Source organism: Podarcis vaucheri (assembly GCF_965113315.1).
Source record: "Podarcis vaucheri genome assembly, chromosome: 7".
NCBI lineage: Eukaryota > Metazoa > Chordata > Lepidosauria > Squamata > Lacertidae > Podarcis > Podarcis vaucheri.
In genome coordinates, this window is record NC_138765.1 from 9,180,617 (window position 1) to 9,202,144 (window position 21,528).

Below are 21,528 nucleotides of genomic sequence, written 5' to 3' on the forward strand. Positions count from 1 at the left end.
TCAGCTGATAAGCGGCTTAGCGGCTTAGCAAAAGGGGGGGAAGGAAAAAAAACCAGCAGGAACTCGCAAGACATTGTCGTCTTGCGAAGCAAGCCCATAGGAGATTCGTTTTGCAAAGCACCTCCAAAACGGAAAACTCTTTCGTCTAGCAAGTTTTCCGTCTTGCGAGGCATTCGTCTTGCGGGGCACCACTGTATTTTGTTGGAAGCTGCTCAGAGTGGCTTTTGCAACCCTGTCAGATGAGTGGCATGATGATGATGATGATGATACAGTCGTACCTTGGTTTTCAAACAGCTTAGTTCTCAAATGTTTTGGCTCCGAACGTGCAAACCCGGAAGTGACTGTTCTGGTTTGCAAACTATTTTTGGAAGCCAAACGTCCGACGGGGCTTCCGCGGCTTCCAATTGGCTGCAGGAGCTTCCTGTACCCAATCAGAAGCCGTGCTTCGGTTTCCGAAAGTTTTAGAATTCAAATGGACTTCTGGAACGGATTCCGTTCGACTTCCGAGGTACGACTGTAATATCATCAGCCCTGAAGTTTAGGGATGGGAGGTAGGGTGAAGCCCTTTCCTGCAAACTCAAACCAAAATCCCCCTTCATTTTGGCCTTTTAACTCCTGCTGCTCTTTAGGGAACCACGAAACGGACAATATGAACCAGATCTATGGGTTTGAGGGAGAGGTCAAAGCCAAATACACAGCCCAGATGTTTGAGCTCTTCAGCGAAGTCTTTGAGTGGCTACCTCTGGCGCAGTGCATCAACGGCAAAGTCTTGGTGAGCAGCCGGCCGCTTGGGTGGGTGGGGGACCGCAGCTCAGCTGAGCACTCTTTGTGACCCTTGCTGTTCCTTCTCCTCTTCTCTCCCCCTGGGTAGATAATGCACGGTGGCCTCTTCAGTGAAGACGGCATAACGTTAGACGATATCAGGAAGATCGAGAGGAATCGGCAACCTCCAGATTCGGGTGAGCGGTGGCGGGGACTGGGGTGGAATGATTTGTCTGCTGGGGATTGGGTAGCCTTGTGTACCCATAGGAGCAAAGCAAGTCGCCTTACAATGAGCCAGACGATTGGTCCAGCTAGCTCCATATTGTTCGCACTGACTGGCAGCAGCTGCTTTCCTACCTGGAGGTGCTGAAGCTGGGACCTTCCTGGTGCTCTGCCCCAGAAGGTATGGCTATCAATGCTATGAGCAAGGGAATAGTCACGAAAGGAAATATTTGTTGATTCATTGCATCAGGTTTTGGTCGACCACGCCAGGGTTTCCCAAACTTGGGCCTCCAGCTGTTTTGGGACTACAACTCCCATCATCCCTAGCTAGCAGGACCAGGGGTCAGGGATGATGGCAACTGTTGTCCAAAAAACAGCCAGAGATCCACCGCGTTTAGGAAACTCTGGGCTATGCGATTTAAATGGGCATAAATTTGCACAAGAGAGGGGAAACTGTTCTTTTTAAAAAAGAACAAAACTTTTTTATTCAAAATTAAAACAAAACAAAACATATTATTAAGAGCCATACAATTAAGAGCCATTCTTCCGCCCAGTGACCTTAGGGTTGCCCAGAACAGTAGTCTTCAGCCACCACGTGCCTGGGTGCAAACAGGAATGTTTTCAAATACCTCCTGAAAGTTAACAGTGATGGAGAGTCTGGCGCGCCTCACTAGGGAGGTCGTTCCACAACTGGAGGGCCGCCACAGGAAAGGCCCTGTTACGACTCAGTGCCAGCCAGGCATCCCCCAGTGGTGGCACCACCAGCAAGGCCTCACCTGGCAATCGCAGAGTCCGAGGTGGTTGATCGGCAGTCAGCTGGCAGCCATCATTGGTTTCCACCAGCCACAGGCCTCACTTTCTGTGCCTGCGTTCCTCCCCGCTCATGTATTGAACTCGCCTCCTTCTCATTTGCAGGTCCCATGTGCGACTTGCTCTGGTCAGACCCTCAACCCCAGGTAGGTCTTGCTTTGGTGAGACTCATGAGCTGTGTGCCCATTGCTCCATGACTACAACGTCTCCTCTTTCGGATGCTTCCTTGATGTCATTCTTCATCTCGAGATCTCCATGGGCATTTTGACCGGGTGGGGAGGGACGGTAGCATTTCTCCAGGACTAAATTACTCTTGGGGCCTGGTATCCCCTCCCACAATGATTCTGTGGAGGAGTCTGCCCCTTTGCTGGGCTGAGTGCTGCCTTCGATATACATAGCGGCACCACCTCTAGTACGGCCTTCTCTATCCAGTGAGAGAGAGCCAGTGTGGTGTAGTGGTTAAGAGCGGTAGTCTCGTAATCTGGGGAACCGGGTTCGCTTCCCCGCTCCTCCACATGCAGCTGCTGGGTGACCTTGGGCCAGTCACACTTCTCTGAAGTCTCTCAGCCCCACTCACCTCACAGAGCGTTTGTTGTGGGGGAGGAAGGGAAAGGAGAATGTTAGCCGCTTTGAGACTCCTGAAGGGGAGTGAAAGGCGGGATATCAAATCCAAACAACTCCTCCTCCTCCTCCTCTTCTTCTTCTTCTTCTTCTTCTCCTCCTCCTCCTCCTCCTCCTCCTCCTCCTCCTCCTCCTCCTGCCTTATAGAGCAGGGTTCTCCAAACTTGGGTCCAGCTGCTTTTGGACTACAGTTCCCATCATCCCTGACCACTGGTCCTGTTAGCTAGGGATGATGGGACTTGTAGTTCAACAACAGCAAGAGACCCAAGCTTGGGGAATTCTGCTGTAGAGCTCTTTTCCTTTTTGCCCGATTCTGTCTCCTGAGACAGATGAATACCAGTGGATTTCTTGGTGTCGCCTGCATACTGGGCACCCAACCCCCCAACCCCCATCTCATGTTTATAAGGCTGCTGTTGCATCCAAGGGTGTCTTTCTCTCCTCCTCCCAGAACGGCCGGTCCATCAGCAAGCGTGGCGTGAGCTGCCAGTTCGGGCCTGACGTCACCAAAAGCTTCCTTGAACGCAACCACCTAGATTACATCATCCGCAGCCACGAAGTCAAGCCGGAAGGGTATGAGATGGCTCATGATGGCAAGTGCGTCACTGTCTTCTCTGCCCCCAACTACTGGTGAGTGAGTGAAGGGGCATGCTGCCGTGGTAGTGCTCTACTTCCTATTTTTTTATATATAAACAATTTTTTATTAGTTTTCAGTTACAAAAATCCAAAATAGTAAAGGTAAAGGGACCCCTGACCATTAGGTCCAGTCGTGGCTGACTCTGGGGTTGCGGCGCTCATCTCGCTTTACTGGCCGAGGGAGCCGGCGTACAGCTTCCGGGTCATGTGGCCAGCATGACTAAGCCGCTTCTGGCGAACCAGAGCAGCGCACGGAAACGCCGTTTACCTTCCTTCCAGAGTGGTACCTATTTATCTACTTGCACTTTGACGTGCTTTCGAACTGCTAGGTTGGCAGGAGCAGGGACTGAGCAACGGGAGCTCACCCTGTCGCGGGGATTTGAACTGCTGACCTTCTGATCGGCAAGTCCTAGGCTCTGTGGTTTAACCCACAGTGCCACCCGCGTCCCTAAAAATCCAAAATACACCTTGTTATATCCATATCAAATCACAATACCAAATCAAATACAGTGGTACCTCTGGTTGCAAACGGGATCCGTTCCGGAGCCCTGTCCGCAACCTGAGCAGAACACAACCCATGTGCGCAGGTCACGATACGCCGCTTCTGCGCATGCGCGTGATGTCCTTTTGAGCGTCTGCGCATATGCAAGTGGCGAAACCCGGAAGTAACCCATCCGGTACTTCGGGTCACTGCGGGACACAACCTTTAAGGATTTAACCTGAAGCGTCTTTAACCCGAGGTATGACTGTATCAATTAATCAAATATCCAATTGTATAATTTTGGTGGCTCCCCATGTGCTAGAATTACAGGTTTAATATTTTTTTAAAAAAATTCTGCTTCCAAAATCTTACTTAATCTAGTTGTATTCCAATCATAATAATAGCCCCATATTCAACAAACACAATATTTATGAGTTCTATTCGTATTAACGCATCCAACAATTTATTAGTCCACAAGTGAAGATCTACAGTCATACCTCATGTTACGTTTGCTTCATGTTACGTTCTTTCAGGTTATGTCCCGCGGCGAACCGGAAGTACCGGAAAGGTTTACTTCTGGGTTTTGCTGCTCGCGCATGTGCACAAGCGCAAAATGATGACATGCGCATGCGCAGAAGTGACGAATCGCAACCCACGTGTGCGCAGATGCGCCGCTGCGGGTTGCGCTCTTTTCTTTTTTTATATAATGATATTTATTGAAACAAACAATTTTTAAAATTACACAGAAAAAAGACAAAATTACAAAAAAACAAAAACAGAAAAAGAAAAAAGAAAACCATCACTTTCAAATTCTCCATTTTCATTACCTTCTTTCCATGACCTCCTCCTCCTCCCATCTCTTGTATCTTGATTAATAGTTGTCACAACAAATCCTTTCCATAATTCATAATATTCTGTCATTACGTTACCTTACTCTATTATCATCTTGTCTTATAAAAACAACCTTAAAGCTTAAAACTTAAATCTTATTTTTACTAACTTCTCATAACCATTACCTTTTTACCTAGTTCTTAGTTAAACATTTTTACAAGAGCCAAGTAATTTCATTTTTCCAACGTTCATAAAACATTTCTGGTAATAAAAAGAAATACAATAGAATAAAAACAATCCAATCTTCTTCCAGTGTCCCCTCCCCCCGGTCCCGGGATTGTCAGTCTTTTTTGTCCCATTTGTCTGGCACATTAACCTGGTGCTCTTATATCTAAAGCCTTCAAATCACTTCCATGTCCCTTTCACAGCTCTTCTTCATATTTTCCTTTCACTCGCGGGAACTCCACCTTAGTAGTGTTTTTGACCCTTTTCAACAAATCAGCCCCTTTCTCATAGTCCAGACTAAGCTCCATGTGATGTTTTAAAACATATTTCAGATTCCCTCCAAAATTGGAAGTCCCAACAGCTCCAAGCCTCTGACAGCCCATTACCAGACTCGGAAAGTCCAAACATCCCTGCATAGGGGGGTCAGTCCAACACCCCATTTCCAGTTCAATCCAAACTTTATCTTTCCAAGTCTTGTTTTTTTCCAAGTTCGTTTGTCAAATCCAAAGGCTCATTTTCCTGCTGGGCCAAAAGTCCCTCCATCCCTGGCGTCCCAGATTCAGCAAGATCCTCTTCTTTCTGTTGTTCTGTTGTGGCACACTCCTGTTTTAGTTCCTGAGTGGGCTCCATATAATTTTCCACTACCTGATCAAAGGCTCTGGCAGCATTAGTCATAAAATCCATCTTCTGACTTAACTGATCCAATAGGGCATATATTTTACAGAAAGCACCCAACAGTGTTTCTGAAGGCATTGTCCTGCAAGGTCTTTTCATGTTGCGAACGGGCCTCCGGAACGGATCCCGTTCACAACCAGAGGTACCACTGTATATCCTTACTGCTACGTGTAATAATTATTTGTCCGTATTTTTTTCTTCTTTCTTTACCTAATATTAATCCATTATTCCAAAAAGTCCCATATCGCTCCAGCCATTCTATCTCCTTCAGCTGTAGTTGCAATATAAATACATCAGCCTAGGGAAAGAGTTAACTGGCAGGTGGTGCTCTAATTCCCGCTTGGACGGCTGGGGCAGGAGGAGAGCCTGGCGGCTGGGTCCAGTCTGGCCTGTCTAGTCCAGGATCCTGTTCTCACAGCGGCCGACCAGAAGATGCAAGCATGGCCTGAACACAATAGCCAGTCTCTGCTGTGGTTTCTGGCAACCAGCATTCAGAAGCATTTCCTGCCTCCGACAGTGAAGGTGGAACTTAGCCAACAGAGGGTGATGGCAGCCATTGACCGGAAAGCAGAGAGTGCTGCTCGGAGGGCAGACTGGTTGAATGCAGAGGAATAGGGGCAGGAACCAGCTGGGGAACCCCCAAGGAAAGAAGGGTCCTAGCCTGGGGAGCGGTGGTGGGACGACGTCAAGGGGTCACAAGGGAGAAGGCTGGGAGGAGAAAGTGTTGGCAGCTAGAGGGTTAACAGAAGCTGAAGCAGGAGGCCAAGAGGCAGAGAGGAGTCAGAATGGCGAAGGAGCCAGGGGGTCTTTCCCCCTCCTGCTGTTGAAGGAGTGGGTTTCCCAAACCCAAAACTGACTGTGCAGGCAGTTTGAAACGGGCGCCAAAATCCCTATTTTTCCTTAGCTAAAATCCATTAACTTGAGCTCTGAGTCAATGTATAAACAACAACCCGGCTGTATAAACAAGTGCTCAGAGCCCTCTCCTTTATCAGTTCATGATGGCAATGATGACCTTGGCTGTTCCAGCGGAGTAGGGATGACATGTCTAGATCTTATCTTACGTCCTGACGCACAGACCTAGTCCGGGAACAGCACCAGAGTGTGTTCTTGGAGTTGGTGACCTCTTGCTCCAAGATAAGAGTAGGAACAGGAATACCTTTTTATGGTCAGAAGTACAGGAAGGAATACCCGTTTATGGTTAAGAATACTGGAACAGGAACATCTGTGATGTCAACCTGCGTGTATAGGCTGACGTGCTTGGGTTCCTGGGGAAGGAAGGAGAGGGTGCCTGGAGGATATATATACTGCATGAAACTTGTCATTTCTTTGGACTTGCTGTGGACACACCATGCAGGTCCCTTCTGCTATCCGGAGAGCAGAAATAAAGAACTCTTTCTCTGAACCAACCCTCGGTGTCATTTGACTTCCTTCCTCCTGTCCGGGAGCAACGCAGACCCAATCGGTGAACTCCAATAAGGCTACACTGTGACAAACTCTCCTCCCCCACCCTTGTTTCCCAGGACCAGGAGAGGCATGAAGAGAGTGGAGGAGAAGTTAGCTTCACGCAGGTGTAGTCTCAGATCGGTTGGGAAGGCCCTGGAGAGGATAGGACTTAGGCAGATGCGGGAGGCAGGGACCTTCCGCCTCAGCAACTGCTTCATGGGGGCAAGAACTGCCAGAGATGTAGGCCTGACCCTCCTGTGCAGGTCAATTATGTGTCCAGGGCAGCTGTTTACCAGCTCCATCTGGTACGCAGGCTGAGACCCTACCTGCCCGAAGACTGTCTCGCCAGAGTGGTGCATGCTCAAGTTATCTCCCGCTTGGACTACTGCAATGGGCTCTACGTGGGGCTACCTTTGAAGGTGACCTAGAAACTACAACTAATCCAGAATGTGGCAGCTAGACTGGTGACTGGGAGCGGCCGCTGAGACCACATAACACCGGTCTTGAAAGACCTACACTGGCTCCCAGTACATTTCTGAGTACAATTCAAAGTGTTGGTGCTGACCTTTAAAGCCCTAAACGGCCTCAAAGGCCCAGTAGACCTGAAGGTGCATCTCCACCTCCATCGTTCTGCCCGGACACTGAGGTCCAGCGCCGAGGGCCTTCTGGCGGTTCCCTCGCTGTGAGAAGCCAAGTTATAGGGAACCAGGCAGAGGGCCTTCTCAGTGGTGGCACCCGGCCTGTGGAACGCCCTCCCACCAGATGTCAAGGAGAACAACAACTACCGGACTTTTAGAAGACATCTGAAGGCAGCCCTGTTTAGGGAAGCTTTTAATGTTTTATAGGTTATTGTATTTTAGTGTTTTGGATGCCGCCCAGAGTGGCTGGGGAAACCCAGCCAGATGGGCGGGGTATAAATAATGAATTATCATCATCATCATCATCATCATCATCATCCTGTTTGTGCTGATAAAAAGTTAACTCCAGCTTGTGGTTTTCTGCTGGCTTGCTTCTGTCAGGCAGAGAGGTTGGGAGGTCTTCTTTAACAAAGGCTGCCTCCCTCGGAGAGGGACCCTGGAAGCCGCCTTAGGTCGGTGGGACACTTAGCCAGCTGCTGGCCTTAACTTGAGAGCCTTTAAATCAAGGATAGAGATCCCTTCTCAGCCAAAGGGCCATGTTCCTTTCTGGGCAACCTCTCAGGAACCACATGCCTTAACCCTAACCATACTTGTAAGCTTGGCAGTGCCCCAAATTTTGATCCACCGTTCCTCTGCTTTGGGTCTTCCTGTCGTGCCTTTTATCAGCCTGTTAGCCCCCATAATGTGCAAAAACCGTTCATGCCCTCCTTTGATGGCGCTCCCCGCCTTTTTCTGGGGGACGGGCAGGGGATTCTGAAAACCCTGAGAAAATGCTGCCCTAACCCTCTTCTATCCCCCCACCTTCTCTTTCCCAGTGACCAGATGGGCAATAAGGGTTCCTACATCCACTTGCAAGGCTCAGACTTGCGGCCGGAATTCCACCAGTTCACAGCAGTGGTGAGTCACAGCACTGGAACGATGCGCTTAGTGGTCGCACGCAGCTCTCAAGTGCGCCTGCACCGATACCCCAACTCCCACTCGGCCCCCTTCCTGGGATCTTGCTACGCAAACAGGCCTTTAATCTCAGGGCTGCGGGTTCAAGTCCCACATTGGGCAAAAGATTTCTGCACTGCAGAAAGTTTGACTGGATGTTGCATTTGGCCAAGTCTGTTTGTATTCACAATCCTGAGTTGGCAGAAGTCACAAGGTAGCCATATTGGCTGTTGATTTTCCTATGAATTACTGTATTTTTTGCTCCATAAGGCGCACCGGACCATAAAGTGCACCTAGTTTTTAGAGGGGGAAATCAAGAAAAAATATATTATCCCCCCCCCAGCCCCAAAGAGAGCTTCTTGGGGCTGCCAGGGGAAGCCCGGGTTCCCCTCCCCCCCAGCCCCAAAGAGCAAAGAAGCCAAAACAGCGAGCGGGATCCATCCCTCTCGCTGTCTTGGCTTCTTTAGCCTTGCACAGCCTCTCCGGCAATTCCCCCACCTCCTACAAAAGCCCACAGGAGCCGCACACCCTTTAAGGAGCGCGCGGCTCCTGCGGGCTTTTCTACGAGGAGGGAGAAGGAACTGACTGGCCGCATCACGCCCTTCTCCCTCCTGGGGAAAAGCCGGCAAGAGCCGTGCAGAGCTTTTGTGTGGCTCTTGGGGGCTTTTCCTGCCTGCCTCCCCCCTGCATTCACTCCATAAGACGCACACACATTTCCCCTTACTTTTTAGGAGGGGAAAAGTGCGTCTTACGGAGCGAAAAATATGGTACTTACTGAACACCTGTGGTAGGTGAAGATGTGTGCATGTTCAGGAAGCCGTCATGTAAAAACATTTTATGCTATCAATTTCCTTCTCCCTTCTTTTTGTCAGAAGGTGTAAAAATATTTTTCACGCAGGTGGCACTGGATCAATCGTGTCGGTTTTGCTGAATCAGTTAAACCAAAAAGCTTTAACTGGAACAATTTGCTACAATTCTGAGTGGTGCTTTTGATGGGACAGGGGGCACCGGGGAGTTTATGGAACCAAGGGGACGGGGACCTGATTTGAGGACCCCTGCTCTAGAAGGGGGTGCACCTTTGCTAACCAAACCTCTCTTCCTCCTTCCCCAGCCTCATCCGAACGTCAAGCCAATGATGTATGCCAATTCGCTGCTGCAAATGGGGATGATGTAAGCTGCCCTCCAGCTCTGCCAGCTCGCACCCCCCCACACCTTCTTGCCAGGAGACCCCTGCGCTAGGCAAACAACAAATCCCCCTTCCTTCCTTCCTTCCTTCCTTCCTTCCTTCCTTCCTTCCTTCCTTCCTTTTTTTTGGTTACATTTCCTTCCGACATCAGCCTTCACTACAAAGCAAGGGATATTTTGGCAGGTGGGGTGATGATTAAGCCTGAGCATCTCCGGCAGGGTGTGTGTGTGCTGAGGACTGCGTCTGTAATACCCCCCCACCCACCCCCAGAAGGCAGTTACTGTCCCAGGGCGACCCTCGCCTTTGCTAGCGTTGTGTAATGCGCACAGGCAACACAAGAAAACGGCAGCCAGAACGTTAGATAACAATTTTTTTTTAATATATTGGAAGACTGTATTTATTCCTTACCTACTCTGATTTTTTCCCCCTGCCCTCCCACCAGTTCTCCTTCATCTTTTCCCAGCTTGAAAGCACTCACGATTCTGCAAGCCACCAGCCTGGAGGAGTGGGGCAGAAGTTGAGGGCTGCCTTTGCCAGCCTCTCCCCTCTTCCCCTCCTCCAGTCCCGGAAGATCAGAGCTCAACTCCATTAGGTGTGTGCAAACACACCCGACCCCTTCCACCTTTCCCGTGGGTTCTGCGTCGCTGCAGAGAAACTGTTCGGTTTGCCCAGGCGCTCGGAGCTCAAGGGGAAGAGCTGTTCCGTTACCTCTGCCTCTTTCTTGCGCCACCTTGTCATAGTGACAAGGGGGTCTTCCATCTCTGGGCGAAGATGGCTTCTCAGCATAGCTGCCCGCCAGCTCTAATCTCTTCCCGGGTACTTTGTTGGTCCTGTCATCATGTTCCCAGCTAGCCCAAGCCGAAAACCCCAGGAGAACGTGTAGCCTGTTTGCATGTTTGTGTGTGTGATTTTTTCCATCCTGATGCCAACTGTGGATTAGCCTCAGATGGACTATTACTGGCCACCGTCCCCAGCGCAGTGCGGAGCAGGGGAGGGGGGCTTCTGGTAATTTTGGGGTGGAGACAGGAAGGGGATTGGGGAAGGGGATTCGGGAATTGTGTAGGGCTGACCCTTGGCTTTCGGGCCCCCTTCATTCCAGCCTCGCAGGGATTGTTACGCGTTCCGGGGAGGGGGAAATTCATCAGGGCATTTTGACGACTCTCCCGTCTTGAGATCTGCAGGCTTTGGGGATCCGTTTGTCCAGGGGCTGGGAAGACTTAACACCGCTTCCGGGGCTTTGATCCTCTCGAGATCCTTCTCGACCTCTTCCCTGTGACTGATTTGGAGGGATCACTCTTTTAGTCCAGGATATGCTGCTGGTGGGATCTTGGGAAGGTCAGGGTCCTCTCTCCAGGGTGGGGGGCTTCCAATTCTGATATTGCACAAGCTTGGTTGAGAGAGAGAGAGAGAGAGAGAGAGAGAGAGAGAGAGAGACCTCAATCTCAGCGGAGATGTGCAGAATCTGCCTTGTGGCTCCTGGTTCCCTCCTGGATGGTTTTATTTCTTTCCCCTAGCTTGTGTGTTTTACGTTTTCGTTGCCAGAGGATAAAACTGCCTGGGGGTGGGGGAATCAGGCCTGAGGGGACCAGCTTTGCCAAAGGGCTGAAGAACTGGGAAATGGAGAAATTTGGTGGTTTGTTTGTTTTTTTGTTGCTCCTATTCCCCGCCCCCCCCAAAACACTCACACCTTCTTGGGACCTCCCCTTTTTGCTCCCGCTCTGGCAAGGCATCGTCATTTCGGCTTTTCCAAACTGAAACGAGGCTGCTTTCTTCCCCTATCGTGGCCGAAAAGAGAAACCAGCGAATATTCCAGAAGCACTTTGGATGTTCTTATTTCCATGCTGACCATGGAGGGTTTTTATACATCCAGGATTTCCTCTCCACTCGCCCTCCTACCTATTTGAGCTATTTTACTGTCTGTAATTAAACAAAAGATGTTAAAATAAAGTAACTATTGAAAGACCTGCCAGGTTGGGTACAGCCTCAGTTTTTTCCTTCCCAAACGCTTCATTCTTAAAACCCCAATCAACTCGGACCCCAAATATCTGGAAGATGGCCTCCTTCCCCACAGGCGTGCTCTGGTGTGTTAAGATCACAGAGGAGGGTTCCTCCTCTCTCTGAAGCTCAGGGGGGCAGGTTGGGAGAGGGCCTTCTCTGTGGCAGCCCCTCTCAAACTTTGGTCCCCAGCTGTTGTTGGACTACAACTCCCATCATCCCTAGCAAGCAGGACCAGGGGTGAGGGGTGATGGGAGTTGTAGTCAAACAAGAACCAGGGACCCATAGCTGTTGTTGTTTTTAAAAACACATTTATTTACATACAGACATAAACACACAAACGCTACATACCAAGAAAAAATAATAGAAACACTGAACAGCCACTTAAACATACAAAAAGTTAAAATTACCTATACCCATGTGACTTCCCTCCACCAGTGCTCGTCTTCACTTAGCCTGTAATTTTTTTATTCACATTGCAATTTTTATCTCTGATCCTTAAACCTCTTGTTTTACTCTTGTTTTTTCTAAATCAACTTTACAAACTTAATCTAAACAGATCAATGTGTTGTTTTTGGAACAGTGTTTGCTCATATAGTGTTCAAACCATTTCCATTGTTGCCTTAAATTCTGGTTTGTTTGATATCTTATTGCTGCAGTTAGTGTTGCCATTTCAATGAATTCTGTTAATTTGTTTAGCCAATCTTCTTTTGTGGGGATGTGATTTCCTTTCCAGTTCTTTGCTACCAGCAGGAGCCTTGCTGTGGCAGTACAGTGGTACCTTGGGTTACATATGCTTCAGGTTACAGACTCCACAAACCCAGAAATAGTGCTTCAGGTTAAGAACTTTGCTTCAGGATGAGAACAGAAATCGTGCTCCGGCAGCAGCGCAGTGGCAGCAGGAGGCCCCATTAGCTAAAGTAGTGCTTCAGGTTAAGAACAGTTTCAGGTTAAGAACGGACCTCCGGAACGAATTAAGTACTTAACCCAAGGTACCACTGTAGCGTATAAAAATAGTGTTTTCCTGTCTTGTGGTATATCCTTGCCCAGTGTACTCAATAAATAAGCCTCTGGGTTTTTTCCTGTAGAGATTTTGAGCATCTTTTTAAATTCCTCGTTAATGCAACTCCCCAAATTTTTAACTCTTCCACAGCCCCACCATGAGTGCATCACAGTACCCTCCACCTCCACCTCCTTACATTTCCAACAAAGACTGGATTTTGACTTGCCTATTTTGGCAAGCTTTGTGAAATTTATTTCCTTCACCACACGGTCCGAGGGGAGGTTACAACAATATAAAAATGCAACCTTGAAATAAGTTAGGACAATTTACAGCCGCAAGAATAGGGTGGGCCTTAAAATAGGTAGTGTCAGAACTGCCCTAGGTCCCAGCTCACAAAGGACCAGCGCCACTTCGTTGTTATATACAAAAGTCTTTATTGAAGTTCAGTTTGTCTTTCACATCAGTAGTGTGCAGCTCTACGTCTGAAACTCTAGACCGCTGAAGCTCCGTCTGAGTCTCTGCCCCCCATACACCAGTTTAAGACTCTGGCCTTGCTCCACCTCTTCCTCTGCTCTTTCCTCCTCTGGTTCCACCTGTCAGCTGGAGTCTCCCCCTTTCTAGACTCTTCTGACGCTGAGTCCCCTGAGTCTTCCCCCTGCCTCCGGCGGGCTTTAGGACCTGGTTCCCCATCCGGGCTTTCTGCTGTCCCGCGCGCCTGTACATTTGAACTTGGCGCGCGTGCCCAGCCGCCAACCTTCCTCCTGACCGTTTCACTGCTCCTGTCACTGCTCCCCCCTTCAGGGAGGCTAGCTGAACCTGACCTCCCCTCCGACAGAGGCGTGGCCAGTTCCGACTCATCTTCTCTTCCTGCTGGAGGGGATGCTGCCCCTGACACCTGAGACTCTTCCCCCCCACTATGCTCTGGTGGGGAAGCTGGTCCTGATTTCCAGCTGCTGCTTTGGGAGTCCCTGCTGGCCCCCCGTTCTTGGTGTGTCCTCCCTGGGACCCCCCTTGCCCTGACCATCGGCGCCTCCTTCTGGGAATCTTCTGATTCGCTTGAGAAGCTCATGGAATCTCTCGGGTTACTGCCATACTCCCCTACGCTGCCCTCAGATCCTTCCCCTTCGCTCTCCATCTCCTCTCTCCCCTGTGCCTCTGCTCCTGAGCCCCTGACAGGTAGCATGTGGTTCCTCCAGCCTATCAGGAGAGGGGCGTTCACCTGCAAAGAGTGACGCCCGCTATGGAGACCCTCTCTTGAAGGTAGAGGGCTTCTTGCTCTGGCTGCCCTGCTAGCAGTGAGGGCATAAAGGAGCTATGGCCTCGGCCCAGTATATCTGAAGGAGCATCTCCAGCCCCATTGTTCTGCCCGAGGTCAAGCTCCGAGGACCTTCTGGCGGTTCCCTCACTGCGAGAAGCCAAGTTACAGAGAACCAGGCAGAGGGCCTTCTTGGTGGTGGCACCCGCCCTGTGGAACGCCCTCCCACCAGATGTCAAAGAGAACCACAACTACCAAACTTTTAGAAGACATCTGAAGGCAGCCCTGTCCAGGGAAGCTTTTAATGTTTGATGGTATTACTGTATTTTAATACAGCGGTACCTCGGGTTACATACGCTTCAGGTTACAGACTCCACTAACCCAGAAAGAGTGCTACAGGTTAAGAACTTTGCTTCAGGATGAGAACAGAAATCGTCCTCCGGCGGCACGGCGGCAGCAGGAGGCCCTATTAGCTAAAGTGGTGCTTCAGGTTAAGAACAGTTTCAGGTTAAGTACAGACCTCCAGAACGCATTAAGTACTTAACCCGAGGTACCACTGTATTTGGTTGGAAGCCACCCAGAGTGGCTGGGGAAGCCCAGCCAGATGGGCAGGGTATAAATAATAAATTATTATTATTATTATTATTATTAGGGATTGCCAGGGGTGGAAGGCAAAAGCCTTTGGTTCCCCCAGTATGCACAGAAAGCCTTGGAACTGGGGTGGTTGTTTTGCTTCCCTTTGAAAGTAATGGGACTTCTTGGTGAGATAGCCCACTCCTTTCTGTCCTTTCGCACCCAGGGGGGAAAGGATTTAAAAGGGGGTGGAGTGGGGGGGGGGCTCTGAGCAAATTGACATTTCAACCAATGAAGGCAGAGGAAGAGAAACCAGTGGAGTGCTGCCCCCAAATCTATGAGGGAATCGGTGGAGTTGGAAAAAGCACACAGTGACTGGATACTGAGTCTATGCAGCTAACTGAAGATGGATACAAAACGCCTGCCCAAGTCATCATCTCCCATGGACCAGGTGAGTGTGACGGTGGGGAAATGGCCAACGTTAAGCAGACTGCTGGGGAGGTTTACTTTGACCAACAAATTGGAGGATCCCCGTTTGGTTGCCTGGGATTTGCAGCCGTTTGTGCCACAACGCCTGGGTTCGGGTGTCCCTGGAGACGCCAGTGAATTCAAACGCGATGCTTCAGAAGCAAAGCAGTTATGGCAGTTGAGACGAAGCAGCTTCAGGAGAACTAGGATGATGATAAGGTAAAGTAAAGGGACCCCTGACCATTAGGTCCAGTCGTGGACGACTCTGGGGTTGCGGCACTCATCTCGCTTTATTGGCCGATGGAGCCGGCGTACAGCTTCCGGGTCATGTGGCCAGCATGACTAAGCCGCTTCTGGCGAATCGGAGCAGCGCACAGAAACGCCGTTTACCTTCCCGCTGGAGCGGTACCTATTTATCTACTTGCACTTTGACGTGCTTTCGAACTGCTAGGTTGGCAGGAGCAGGGACCGAGCAACGGGAGCTCACCCCGTCGCAGGGATTTGAACCGCTGACCTTCTGATCGGCAAGCCCTAGGCTCTGTGGTTTAACCCACAGCGCCACCCGCGTCCCTAGGATGATGGTATGCCTCATAAATACATCACCCCAGAATTAGCATTTGAGGAAGGGCTTGTCCATCTCTCCCTGCCTTTATCTTTTTATCTCCTGATCCTTCTCCTCAGGTCCCTTCCGCTCCTTTATCTCCACAAACTCACAAACCTGGTAGCACATAGCATCCTTAGGCAGCTACTAGGGTCCCCACTTGTGACAAGGCCTCACTGATGTGCCATTATCTTGCTCCTCAGTCCTGGAGTGTTGGGGAGCCATCGTTTTTAACTTTCCACACTCCCTCTGGGGCGTGCTGATAAATTGGTCCCCCAGCAGGGCTAGGAAGCCCATAGTCCTTTTTGTCAGTGACATCCCAGCGGGTATATCATCTAGGGTTGCCGTACTTCAAGAAGTAAAAATCAGGACACAAAAGTTGTTGCACTTTTCTGGGGAAAGTTTCAAAGAAGACCCCGGACATCTTACTGCTTTCTCAAAATTCCCCATGGATGCTAATTCTGTCACTGGGATCCTGGACATGTCTGGGGAAATCCGGAACGTATCAATCAATGTATGGCAATGTAGCGTATGGCAACCATACACAGGAAGCAGACATAGGCAAAGTTAGGATCCAGGCATGCTTCTAGCTCCAGAGATTTTAGCCACAGAAATGCTCAAAAGGTGTGTGTTTTTTTCTTTGTTCCTTCTACTCTACACAGGAAATTGCACCAAGGAGCGAAGTGCGTGGCTGGGACCTGTCAGCACCCTCTTTCTCCAGGCTCCGCTTATACCTATCCCCAAAATCCAAAACATCCCTCCATGATCCCCCAAACCACCTGCCCGCCCCATCTCTCGGGTTCCTGTCCCCCACATCCCAAAAATATTCCTTCCCACCTGGCAAAACCCCATAATTCATACCCCACAAGTTTCCACCCTCCGCACTTCTCAAGAACCCCCCTGCCCCCCCCGACGACCACCCCTTATAATTAAGCCCTCTCTCCCACTTAAACCCACTATTACCCTTCTGATCCCACCCCAAAACCTGCCTTCTTCCTCTTTGTCCCCTTCTCCCTTGATCCACACTGTATCCCCCTCCCTTCTGGTCTCCCCCGAAAATATCCCCCTCCCCCATGAGTCCCCCTCAGAAATTGTCCCACTCTTCTGCTCCCTCTCCCTTCAGCCCCCTCTGGAATATGCCCCTGTTATGTACTGAGTAGTATATTTCAGCCCCCTGCCCCCTGAAACCCTCCCTAAATATGCCCCTTCCCCCCTGAAACTTTCCCAAAATATGCCCCCTTGCCCCTGATACCCTCCCAGAATATGTCCCCTCCACCTCTGAAACTCTCCCTAAATATGCCCCCTTAATCTCTCCCTGAATATGCCCCCTCCCTCCCTGAAAGGTTCCCATCATATGCCCCCTGAGCCCTCCCTGTAAGAGACCCTTTTTTGCCCCCATCCCAGCTCTGCCCTTGCCATCTTTAACTTATACCCCGGAATACTGGGCTGAATATGATGATTAAAAACCCTTCTCCCCCCCCCCCCGAATATGCCCCCTTCCATTCTTTGCGCCCCCCCCCCCGTCGTAAGACAGCCAGGGTCAGAGGGGTGGGGGGGGGGAGGAAAATAACCCTACCAATAAAATATCAAATTATAGTATTCTGCCTGAGAACCCTACAAGAATGTAAATTGTGCCTTGGAGAATGCATCATTTGTGAATGTATTATTTTCGCAGTATCTAATGTGTCGTTTTGCTGTGCCTTTCTTAGTGACTTTAAAATTGCACTTCTGAATATATCCTCACTGAAATGTATTTTTCCATGAATGTATCTGTATTTCTGAATGTATCCTTATTGAATGGATCCAATTGTAGCTGCCAAAACACTCTCCATTCTGCCATCTACTGGGCCGGGGACCCGTAGTTGAGAAACACTCTCCAAATGTTGGAACCCACGGAGGTGAGTCTGGCATCTTCGTAGTACAGCTTTCGACAAATGCTGAAGGCCCACTCCTCTAACCTAGCCTTTGACACTTGGGTTGAGAACGCCAGCCAGGAATACCAGAGCAAAACAGCAGCCAGTAGGATTGGTCTTGATTGAAGACTGTCGCAACAGGACTCCCACCTGCCACAAGGTGGAACAAGATGGAAGCCCCAAACAAAAGAGAACCCAAACTTTTATTAGTTGCTCATCCCCATGTTACACCCCCTCAAACTACATCACTCATACATCACGGTTACATCATGAAAGGAGAGGTCTGGTGGCAGTAATCTGAGCATCCTGGACCCTGCCCCATGGTTCCCCTTGCCCTCCACCAAACACCCATCAAGGGAAGCAAAAGAGATATTTACATTTCCCTGTTTCCCAGCCAAATTAATCACACCCTTTGGTCTTCATCTGGGTTTGCTATTTCTGGAATGGCTACCTGTCTGGCACTCAGGTATCAGGATGCCAGGGATTATCACTCAGGCAGAGGGCCTGCTGAGCAGCTGAGCTCACAGGTCTATATGAATTTCTGAAGTTTTCCCAGTGAGCAAGTACATAGATGCATTTATCAGTGAATTGTTACATTTGGTATCGTGCAGCAAAGGCCCTTTGAATAGATAGGAAGAAACTGTGATGGGGTCTTTTGTGGGGACAAATCACAAAAGTCACAAAAGCGATTGTGCTGGTTTTGGTAGTGGGCTGCATGGGCATGATATCTGCTGGAGGGGCAACCCCCCAAAAAACCTATACATAAATTCCTGCAACAACATTTTTAGGACCTACCTCCATCTGGTTGTTGTTTCAGTTTTTAACACTGTGCTTTAACTGTGTGGCCTTAGGGCGAAGGGATTATTATTAATTGTTGAGTCACTTTGAGTGAATTCCACCCTTGTTTCCAGTCCAGGCTTCCCCAAACTTGGGCCTTTGGCTGTTTTTGGACTACAACTCCCATCATCCCTAGCTAGCAGGACCAGTGGTCAGGGATGATGGGGACTGTTGTCCAAAAAACAGCTGGGGACCTAAGTTTGAGAAACACAGCTTTAGTCAAAGCCCATTGGGACTGTTGCACCCAGGTCAGAGCAGTTTTGCTTGAGACATTCACTGATGGTTTACAGGTAATCGCTTTTCTACATAAAAAGGCAACCATAATTTTAAGTGACAGACATTGTTGTTGTTGTTTAGTCGTGTCCGACTCTTCGTGACCCCCTGGACCAGAGCATGCCAGGCACTCCTGCCTTCCACTGCCTCCCGCAGTTTGGTCAAACTCATGCTGGTAGCTTTGAGAACTCTGTCCCACCATCTCGTCCTCTGTCGTCCCCTTCTCCCTGTGCCCTCCATCTTTCCCAACATCAGGGTCTTTTCCAGGGAGTCTTCTCTTCTCATGAGGTGACCGAAGTCTTGGAGCCTCAGCTTCACGATCTGTCCTTCCAGTGAGCGCTCAGGGCTGATTTCCCTAAGAATGGAGAGGTTTGATCTTCTTGCAGTCCATGGGACTCTCAAGAGTCTCCTCCAGCACCAGAATTAAAAAGCATCAATTCTTTGGCGATCAGCCTTCTTTATGGTCCAGCTCTCACTTCCATACATCACTACTGGGAAAACCATAGCTTTGACTATACGGACCTTTGTTGGCAAGGTGATGCCTCTGCTTTTTAAGATGCTGTCTAGGTTTGCCTTCACCTTTCTCCCAAGGAGCAGGCGTCTTTTAATTTCGTGACTGCTGTCACCATCTGCAGTGATCATGTAGCCCAAGAAAGTAAAATCTCTCACTGCCTCCATTTCTTCCCCTTCTATTTGCCAGGAGGTGATGGGACCAGTGGCCATGATCTTCGTTTTTTTGATGTTGCGCTTCAGACCACATTTTGCGCTCTCCCCTTTCACCCTCATTAAAAGGTTCTTTAATTCCTCCTCACTTTCTGCCATCAAGGTTGTGTCATCTGCATATCTGAGGTTGTTGATATTTCTTCCGGCAATCTTAATTCCAGCTAGGGATTCATCCAGCCCCGCCTTTCGCATGATGAATTCTGCATATACCGGTAAGTTAAATAAGCAGGGAGACAATATACAGCCTTGTCGTATTCCATTCCCAGTTTTGAACCAATTAGGCTAGAAGAAAAAGATTGAAACAAACTTCACCTCTATTAAGAGTGCATGCAGAGAATATAGCTCACATTTGTACCAATCAGGCTGCTTGGAATTATCAAAGGTTTTTGTTTCTGGCAATGATCTATTTGTCTAAAAAAAGTACTTCTAACCAGTGCTTTTCTTCTAGGAAACAAAAAAGGTGCCAGTACTGAGCACCCCCCCCCAAGAAAAAAACAATTGGCTGGAGCTGTCCCTTTATAGTTTTGCTCTGTAAAATGTGTGTATAATCAACTAGAAATAATTAGAAATGATTGCCAAATACTTGCAGTTATCCATTAATATTTAGCATTGACATTTTCAGATTCATTGGGTTTCTGAAAGCAGTTCATGCACTTTCCCCATGAAATGTAGACTTACCAAGCTAAATGTTGTCAAATCACAAAAAGGAGCAGTTTTTAATTCCTTGCACCCAATATTTTCAAGACCCTTCAATGAAGAAGCTTGCAAACTTAAGTTTCGCCCCCTTGAATGACATGCCCTAATTATGCATTTAAAACCATGATGGAGTGTTCTAGAAAACCACCGATCTTGGAGCCAAAGTGGGTTGCAAGGAATTCTGGGTAAAGTGGTACCCATGATTATCAACCGTTCCCCATAAGGCTCAGTTTCCAGACCTATTATAATCTTGGGTACCACTCTACCCAGAATCCCTTGCAACCCACTTTGGTTCCAAGGTTGGTGGTTTTCTGGGTTAAGAGCGGACAGTGTGGAAAATGTTCTTTGTTCAGCAGGAGGAAGGTTGGGAAATGCTGCAGGACTTTCTCTCATTTGCCTACTTGAAAGACAGGCTATAAAGGGAGAGGAAGGAAGCATTGAAACACTTAAAAGAAATGAGGGCAAGAAGGAACAGGTTCAAGACAGAGGAAATGTCAGGCCAAGAGCTGGTAGATGGAGGAGCCTGTCTAGGCAAACACTGGGAGAAGAATATCAAACCGCGCTTGGATAAGGAGCTATTTGTTGTTGTTGTTGTTGTTTAGTCGTTCAGTCGTGTCCGACTCTTCGTGACCCCATGGAGCAGAACACGCCAGGCCCTCCTGTCTTGCATTGCCTCCCGCAGTTTGGTCAAACTCATGCTGGTAGCTTCCAGAACACTGTCCAACCATCTCGTCCTCTGTCGTCCCCTTCTCCTTGTGCCCTCCATCTTTCCCAACATCAGGGTCTTTTCCAGGGAGTCTTCTCTTCTCATGAGGTGGCCAAAGTCTTGGAGCCTCAGCTTCAGGATCTGTCCTTCCAGTGAGCACTCAGGGCTGGTTTCCTTCAGAATGGAGAGGTTTGATCTTCTTGCAATCCATGGGACTCTCAAGAGTCTCCTCCAGCACCAGAATTCAAAAGCACCAATTCTATTGGCTATGGCCGAAACCAGCAAAACATCCCCTGCGAAGAGGGCCAGGGAGGGTTGGGTCCTACTGGCAAATGCCAGTTGCAGCCCTGCTCTTCCATAACAGGGGGCAGCTGCTTCCCTCTGCAATCCTGCAACCGTGTCAAGAAGGCGGGTTCGGATCGGTCTCTGTGTTCAAAAGGAATGCTTTTCATTTTGGGGTGTTTGGGGGCAGGGTTCTGGGGCATAGCCAGGATTTGGGGTGGGGGCCACGGAGGGTGTTTTTTTTCCTTTTTTTAAGGAAATCAAAGTTGTTGATCTTTCTTTAGGGTGGGGGCAGGTTCTGCTGTGGGGGCAGCACCTCAGATAATTGAGTAATAAGCGGGGCTGCCCTTGAAGCTGACCCAGAAACTCCAGCGGGTGCAGAATGCCGCGGTGAGGCTCTCTAGGGGGTTCTCGCCGCGGGATCACATTCATCCAGTGTTTTACCAACTGCACTGGCTCCCGGTGGAGTACAGGGTCAGGTTTAAGGTGCTGGTTTTGACCTTTAAAGCCCTATGTGGCCTAGGACCCATGTACCTACGGGACCGCCTCTCCTGGTATGCCCCACAGAGGACCTTAAGGTCCACAGATGACAACACTTTGGAGGTCCCGAGCTGCAAGGTGGTTAGACTGGTCTCAACTAGGGCCAGGGCCTTTTCAGTGCTGGCCCCGACTTGGCAGAACGCTCTGTCACAAGAGACCAGGGCCCTGCGGGACTTGACATCTTTCCGCAGGGCCTGCAAGAC

General features: G+C 49.3%; 1 protein-coding gene and 2 long non-coding RNA genes across 3 annotated transcripts in view; 2 read left to right on the forward strand and 1 right to left on the reverse strand.

The window, feature by feature from the left end:
* The window catches only part of PPP5C (protein phosphatase 5 catalytic subunit), a 34,107-nt gene extending 22,680 nt beyond the window's left edge, over nucleotides 1-11,427 (forward strand). The window contains exons 8-13 of the mRNA XM_082231158.1: nucleotides 630-772; nucleotides 872-959; nucleotides 1,900-1,940; nucleotides 2,864-3,042; nucleotides 8,157-8,238; nucleotides 9,386-11,427. Coding sequence (XP_082087284.1) covers nucleotides 630-772; nucleotides 872-959; nucleotides 1,900-1,940; nucleotides 2,864-3,042; nucleotides 8,157-8,238; nucleotides 9,386-9,448 — 596 coding nt within the window. The 3' untranslated portion in view covers nucleotides 9,449-11,427. The remainder of the gene's footprint in view (nucleotides 1-629; nucleotides 773-871; nucleotides 960-1,899; nucleotides 1,941-2,863; nucleotides 3,043-8,156; nucleotides 8,239-9,385) is intronic.
* On the reverse strand, nucleotides 9,829-12,186 carry LOC309537020. Its single transcript, XR_014221758.1, has 2 exons — nucleotides 10,387-12,186; nucleotides 9,829-10,174 (listed from the first exon to the last, which is right to left on the reverse strand). It is a non-coding gene; the product is annotated as an uncharacterized lncRNA (long non-coding RNA).
* Nucleotides 12,187-17,149: 4,963 nt separating this feature from the next.
* On the forward strand, nucleotides 17,150-20,665 carry LOC309537031. Its single transcript, XR_014221773.1, has 3 exons — nucleotides 17,150-17,253; nucleotides 19,205-19,313; nucleotides 20,154-20,665. It is a non-coding gene; the product is annotated as an uncharacterized lncRNA (long non-coding RNA).
* The last annotated feature ends 863 nt before the right edge of the window (nucleotides 20,666-21,528 follow it).